The following is a 7,269-nucleotide window of genomic DNA, read 5'->3' as shown; positions in this document are numbered from 1 at the left end:
TAATATTACAAATATCTAGATTATTCTAATAGATAATTTTAGATATAATATTAAATATTACAAATATATAAATTTTTATATAGATATTTCTACACATTTATAATTTTTATATTATTTTAGAGTATTCTTAATATATTTATATAAACTAAATAACTCCATAATTTTCATTGTTCTTAACATGAAATATGTTTTGTTTTTTAAGGGTTTTCTGACTTAGTCGATGTATTAACAATGGGCTCATAAAGAAATTGCTATGGTAATTTGTGCTTATGGGGCAAAATTTAAAAGAAACTGATGAACATTTATGATTCGGATACAATATCAAGACAATTCGTGCGGGAAGTCATGGCTGGAGCTTTTAGAGAGGGGACGATGCATCCCATTGACACCAAAAAGACTAGAATTCAAAGTCAAGCTCTTCTTAGTGGAAGTCAGGTATGATGATATTCTGTAATTGAACCAGGATTTACAGTTATGAAAGGAAAATAATATATTCAATCTTTGTGCAAGGGTGGGAGAAGGCACAAAATTTTAGTATAGAAAAGTTATAGGGCCCAGCTGCCTCATGATGCCGTCCATGATGACATATAATCTTTGTGTGCTTGTTTGCTGATGCATTTTGTTATGATTTCGAGAAGAGTCAGAAGAGCATAGTGCAGATGGTTCAAACTGTCTGGGTTGCGAATGGCTTAAGAGGTATATTCAACCACTTTGCTTATTCCATTGATGATCATCCTTTATTTTTTATTTTTTATATTTTGCAATGTTCTTACATTTCAGATTTGCACATGTGCTCTATGTAGCATATTCTGGGATTTGCTTATTGGCTTCCTTCTTTCAAGTACAGAATAATAATGCAGATGAAAAGGATTTGAGGAAAGACGAATACGACATCGTTTTCTATTTCAAGCTACATGGTCAATAGGGTCTGGCCTGTATAAAGTCTGGTCTGGCCTGACCTGACCTATTTAATAAAAAGGTCAGGCTCGGGCCTTTTTAAAAGCCTATTAAATTAAATAGGTCATGCTTAAGCTTATTAAAAAGGCTTATAAGTCTGATAGGTCGGCCTATTTAAAGTGATTACTTTGTAAAATAAATTAAGTTAGAGTGACTTAATAGGGTTTTTACTCTAAAATTAGTGACTAAACTAAAAATATTAAATGTTTATTGTGAAACAGACTTTTAAACAGACCAGACCGAGCTCAAATAAAAACTTTTAACAGGTTACAGACCAGACTCAGGCCTACAAATATCATCGTAGGCCAGACTCAGGCCTCTTAAAGCCTGACCTGACCTATTCTCACCTTTACCGGTCAAACTCATAACAATTTTAAATATTGAAAAAAGAGAAATATTAAAATAATTTTTTTTTTTAGTTTTTGGAGGTATATAAAAGTTGGTTTATCATTTGATGCATGAACAATGTAAAATAATTTATTAATCATAAATTTTAAAATTTAAAATTTTAGCTCGTTATTCTGAAATTTATAATTTTAAATTCTAAACTTAAATTCTTTATTTCCAAATTTCAAATAAAACCTCTAAAATAAATAGATTTATAAAAATTAAAATTTATGCTGAGTATATATCAAATAATTTTTTTTATAAAAAATTACTTTAATTTCTTTATAATTAATGGTGATTTTATTTCAGTCTATTTTATTTTTTTACAAAAATAATGATAGTTTTGTTTCAATCTATTTCGATTTTGATTTAATCTTCTTCATTTTTAGTGTTTTAATTTTTTTTTACTTTAATATGATACATCTCTAGAATTTATACCAATTAATGTAATGTATTAATTCATCTCGATTAATAAGAATACACCATACCGTGCGGTTCAATAGGTGAAGGACTATATCACTCTTACGGATGTTCAAAATCGGGTACACGTATACATAATTTCGGTTATCCGAAATTTGCAAGTATCATAATTTTTTTATTTTTTAAATTATATTATTTTAAAAATATTATATAAAAAAATTTAAAATTTAAAAGTATATAATATATAACTCACACATAGGGTTTAAAACTTCAAATTATATAATTGAAAAAAATATTAAAAATTAAAATAAAATGTATAATTAAATTTCAAATATTTAGGAGTTAAAATAAATATTTTAAAAATAATTTAGAATGTTAATGTGAAAATTTTAAGAAATTAAGAATTTAAAATGTTATGGTGATAAAATTTAAGAAATTTAGAATTTAGAATGTTAAAGTGAAATAATTTGAGAATTATAAATAAAAATTTAACATAAAAGAAAAATAAATATATATAATAAACCGAATACCTAGTCATCGACTACCCGGTTAATTAACATTTTGTAACCCGGATTCGAACTAAAACCCTGAAAATTTTAACAGGTCGAGTACCTTACCCAAAAATTAGATATTTTCAATATAATTTTTTAAATGGTTCGATAAATTAGGTCAACCGGATCGAATATTTTTGAACCCTTGTAATCACCGTTAATAAAAATATACCAGACCGTGCGGTTCAAGAGAAAGATACCCAAATCCTACCCGGTTAAAATTTGTCCTTGTCATTCCATTAAACTTTAGTTTAAACCCTAAACCTACTGAAAAAAGCTTTTTAGACTTTATACAAAAATTCATAGAGTACAAAACTCTGCTAATTTGATATTCAAAAATGGCGAATAAAAGCTCAACTTCAATCAAATTGGATGGCCCATTATATCATGTAACCAACAAAGCCACTCACCATCGAGATCAGTTCTTTGGTAAATTTGCTTGTTTCTCCTCTCTCTTACTATTAATCTGCTCTGTTTGATTCCCCGATATAATCTGAATGTTTGGTAATCCCGAAGGGCAAAGGAAACCCACCTAAGTGTAAAGAAAGAAGCTATACTCGTTTTTAGTGCCTTAGTGCGATGTTCTGTTCAAACAGAATATATACGTGCAATTGGCCCATTTAAGTTGTTTGTAAATCATTGGATTTAGCATAAAAAGTAGAGTTATAGCTGTAGTTTTAGAACTGGAAAAAGGATATTTGTTCTTGCCCCTTCCTTGGTTATTCTTGTTGAAGAAATGGAACTAAGTTTTGTTTTTTAACTATTTTTGCAGCAAGTTCTTTTATTGTCTTAAGAATGAAATGAAATATCTTTTGTTTTTTTAAGGGTTTTATTAGTCATATTGATGTATTAACAATGGGCTTATAAAGAAATTGCTCTAATAATTTGTGCTTACGGGGAAAAATTTAAAGGAAATTGATGAACATTTATGATTTGTATATAGTATGGAGAGAGTTCATGTGGGGAGCCATAGCTGGAGCTTTTGGAGAGGGTATGATGCATCCCATTGACACCATAAAGACTAGAATTCAGAGTGAAGCTCTTCTTAGTGGAAGTCAGGTATGGTAATATTCGGTAATGGAACCAGGATTTACAATTATGGAAGGAAAATCTTATAACAATCTTATGCAGGGGTGGGGGGTGGGAGAAGGAACAAAATTTTAGTATAAAAAATGTTTAGGAACTACGAGGGCGGTGAATTGCTCACCTGCCTCATAATGCTGTCCGTGATGACATATGATCTTTGTTTGTTTGTTTGTTTGCTGATGCATTTTTTTTATGGTTTCGAGCAGAGTCAAAAGAGCATAGTGCAGATGGTTCGAACTGTCTGGGTTGCAGATGGCTTAAGAGGTATATTCAACCACTTTGCTTATTTCATTGGTGGTCATCCTGTTCTTGTTTTTTTTATGTTTTTTATGTTCTTACATTTCTGATTTGCACATGTGCTCTATGTAGCATATTCTGGACTTTGCTTATTGGCTTCTGTCTTTAATCATGTGTTACACATCCACCATGTTAGGCAGTTTGTCTGGACTGATCACATTTGTAGGCTTCTATAGGGGTATAGCTCCTGGAATTACTGGATCTCTCGCAACTGGAGCAACATACTTTGGTTTCATAGAGTCCACTAAAAAATGGATTGAGGAGTCGCATCCTAACCTTGGGGGCCACTGGGCACATTTCATAGCTGGAGCCGTTGGTAAGCTGTTCTGGAACTTCTATCTTTTAGTGAAATTGTTCCACTGAATTTTCTTGCATTCTAGTTACAACTATGGTGCGATTAACATTTACTTATTGTTCACTTTTGGGATGCCCCTTCTTGTTTTGGTCCAACTTTGACAATGAAGTGCACTTTGTTCTGTTTTTGCTTCAGTGATTAATATTTTCTCTCTTTGTGTGCCATACAAATATCTTTTTTGCTACCGATGTAAATGGTACATGATGTTTCCTATTTTCTTTTCTCCCCATATTTTTAAATTTTCCATTTTGGTAAAATTTAATGCCCATATAGTCCTTTCAATCAGGTAGATGATGCTTGTTTCTCATGCGCTGGAGACGTAAATACTGGCTGATTCAATTATAGTTGCTTTAGATTTGTATGGATAAAGCATTGCAGGGCAGAATGCTTTCATGTTTTATGTTTTATGTTTTATGTTTTAAAGCAATTGAAATGCACAAATGAGCACTGATTTCTATCTTTTAATTTTCTGTGATTTTCAGGTGATACACTTGGTTCTTTTGTATATGTTCCATGTGAAGTGATTAAGCAACGCATGCAGATTCAAGGCTCAGGAAACTCTTGGAATTCTGCTATCATGAAAGACCAGATGCGAATGAATTCCGGTGCACAGATGTATGGTTATTACACTGGAATGTTCCAAGCTGGATGTTCAATATGGAAAGAGCAAGGACTAAGGGGATTATATGCTGGGTAAGTATTTCCTTCTTTGCATATTATATTTACTGTAAGATAAACAAATACTTGGATTCCAGCATTCAACAATTATGTTGTCTAACTCCAACCACATATGATCATATACATCCTGAACAGCATATACATAGATGCTTAATATCTTGTATCCGCCACTTCTGATTTGAATGTTTCTACCCTTTTGGGAATTTTATACAACCTCATTTTAGATGGCCTGAATGCAATCTCGTCATCTTCTCTCGCGTATTCTTTTACATCTTTTGTTGTTCAGCATGCAGGGGCATCTAACAGTATGTGTTCGTAAGTGCTATAGGTCTTCTAGATTGGATCCATGCAGAATGTTCTTTTAATCTTTTATATTTAAGACAGTTCTTCTGAAATCTGGAGTATTCTGAACTTTCGGATTGTTGATGAATTTCATTCTTCTTTGTACCTTTTCAGGTATGGCTCCACACTTGCAAGGGATGTGCCGTTTGCTGGCCTTATGGTACGTAATGTAAATTATTTTAGATTTAATTGCATACGGTGTCTGTGTTTATTCTTAGTTTCCTTGCTGTTACATTTTTGTTTCTAATAGCCATTTTATCTTCAATTCAGTTCAATAATATTTTATGATCAATAGGTTAGGAAAATGATCATCAAAACATTGTATGTACCCAGATCTAGCATTCCTTCATCTGTACTTTTCTCTCTTCGAACCATCACATTCTTTCTCCATGAATGGAAAATGAGCTCGCCATTAAGATTGCTTTCAACTTCTTGGCATTTATACGCATGTTTTTCTGTATGCATAAATTGAATCACTAGATTGATTAGTTTCATGCCTCAATCAAGGGAGAACTGACTACTGATTATCATTTTCCCTTTTCTTGTATGCCGAACCATTATCGTTTTAATCACGAAATTCCTTATAAAGTATCCACAGCTTTTGTACACTCTACTTGCATCTTTGATTCAACATTAAACAGAATTAATGACCCACCGTGCAGGTTATGTTCTACGAAGCCCTGAAAGATTTGACAGAGAAAGGGAGACGAAAACGGGCTCCTAATTTCCATGTTGATAGTACTTTCGAGGGACTTGTATTAGGAGGATTGGCTGGTGGTATTTACCATGCTTCTGCTTCAGCTTATTTCATGCAGTTTTTATTTCATTTTTTAATGATTGAATGCAGAATTTACCGTGCCCCGGAGACTGTTAATACTCTAATTCAAATATGCAGGGTTTAGTGCATACCTTACCACTCCCTTGGATGTAATAAAAACAAGATTACAAGTCCAAGGATCATCCTCCAGGTATCGAAACAGTCGCATTGTTATTAATGATGTATACTTGTGGACATAAAATTGTCTCGAACATCGGAAATTTCATTTACTTTCATAGGGTTTTTAGCAAAGAGCAAACCTTTTAAGTGTCATCAAAGTTGGATTATCTAACCCTTTTTTCGGTCACTTACTCTTTCTGCATGCACAAGCATTACCAAGTTTCATCCCCCCGCCCCCTCTTTTGTGGTAATGTTTAACGTGCCTACCTTGGTGCTATATGTTTAACAGTTATAATGGCTGGTTGGATGCAATGAGTAAGATCTGGAAAACTGAAGGCCCGAAAGGAATGTTCCGGGGAAGCGTCCCCCGGATCACATGGTATATTCCAGCCTCGGCTCTAACCTTCATGGCTGTCGAATTCCTACGAGTCCAATTCAACGAAAAACTGGAGAATGACAAAGTGCAAGAAGTCAGAAGCTTTTCAATCGACAAACCATCTTCTTTCCAAGAGGTAGCTTGAATTTTCATTCAACGGTTTTAACACGGGTTTTGTCAGATTTTGCTTAATGTTTTTGAAGCCATTTGAGCTATTAACACTTCCTGACCAGCAGCCGGGCCTTGGACAGGTGGTTTTTAAATTTGTGGTTACCCGGTTCACCCCAAAATAAAATTATATTTGTTTAAATTTAATTATAAAGAATTCATTGATTGGAATCGGTGGATAAAATAGAGCGTTATTTTTTATACAGGTCATAAATTTAAACAAATATATTTGTAATACGTGTATGCGTTGTTGATAACTAAGAAAGATTGTGAATAGTTAGTCGATCATTATATTAATATATTGCATATAACATATCATATACAATACTATCTATTTATTAAAAGATATATTTAATAAATAGATAGTACTTTCATGTAACAATTTCAAAGTACATTTCAGAATTACATATAATGAGGAGTGTAATGTAATATACGAATATTAATTATATTTAATTAATTTTTATAAACTCTAAATAGTATTCTCAATATTTGATGTTCACGTATTACAACAACAAAAAATAATGTATTTATTTATATATATATAGTTATATTAAAATTAAGAAACTATAAATATATTTAATTAGAATTAAGATTTTATGAATATAATTACACCAAAATCAAATTAACTATATACAAATTTAAATCAAACTAGAGTTTATATTTTGTTATGTATTTCAATTTGTATATATTCAAGAAATGTCAACCAAATAGATGT

At 31.8% G+C, this 7,269-nt stretch overlaps 1 protein-coding gene across 1 annotated transcript; it reads left to right on the top strand.

Annotated features, from left to right (window-relative positions):
• The first annotated feature begins 2,614 nt into the window (after nt 1-2,614).
• Nucleotides 2,615-6,689, top strand: LOC120160321 (mitochondrial substrate carrier family protein E). Its single transcript, XM_039170749.1, has 9 exons — nt 2,615-2,744; nt 3,259-3,374; nt 3,608-3,665; nt 3,865-4,014; nt 4,536-4,746; nt 5,188-5,233; nt 5,736-5,850; nt 5,969-6,041; nt 6,300-6,689. Exons 1-9 carry the CDS (start codon nt 2,654-2,656, stop codon nt 6,529-6,531), a joined length of 1,092 nt encoding a protein of 363 aa, XP_039026680.1. The 5' UTR covers nt 2,615-2,653; the 3' UTR covers nt 6,532-6,689.
• The last annotated feature ends 580 nt before the right edge of the window (nt 6,690-7,269 follow it).

The sequence above is a fragment of the Hibiscus syriacus genome, unplaced genomic scaffold (assembly GCF_006381635.1).
Source record: "Hibiscus syriacus cultivar Baekdansim isolate YM2019G1 unplaced genomic scaffold, ASM638163v2 tig00002847_pilon, whole genome shotgun sequence".
Classification (NCBI taxonomy): domain Eukaryota; kingdom Viridiplantae; phylum Streptophyta; class Magnoliopsida; order Malvales; family Malvaceae; genus Hibiscus; species Hibiscus syriacus.
The sequence above is the reverse complement of the archived record's forward strand: the minus strand, read 5'-3'. Positions and strand labels throughout refer to the sequence as shown.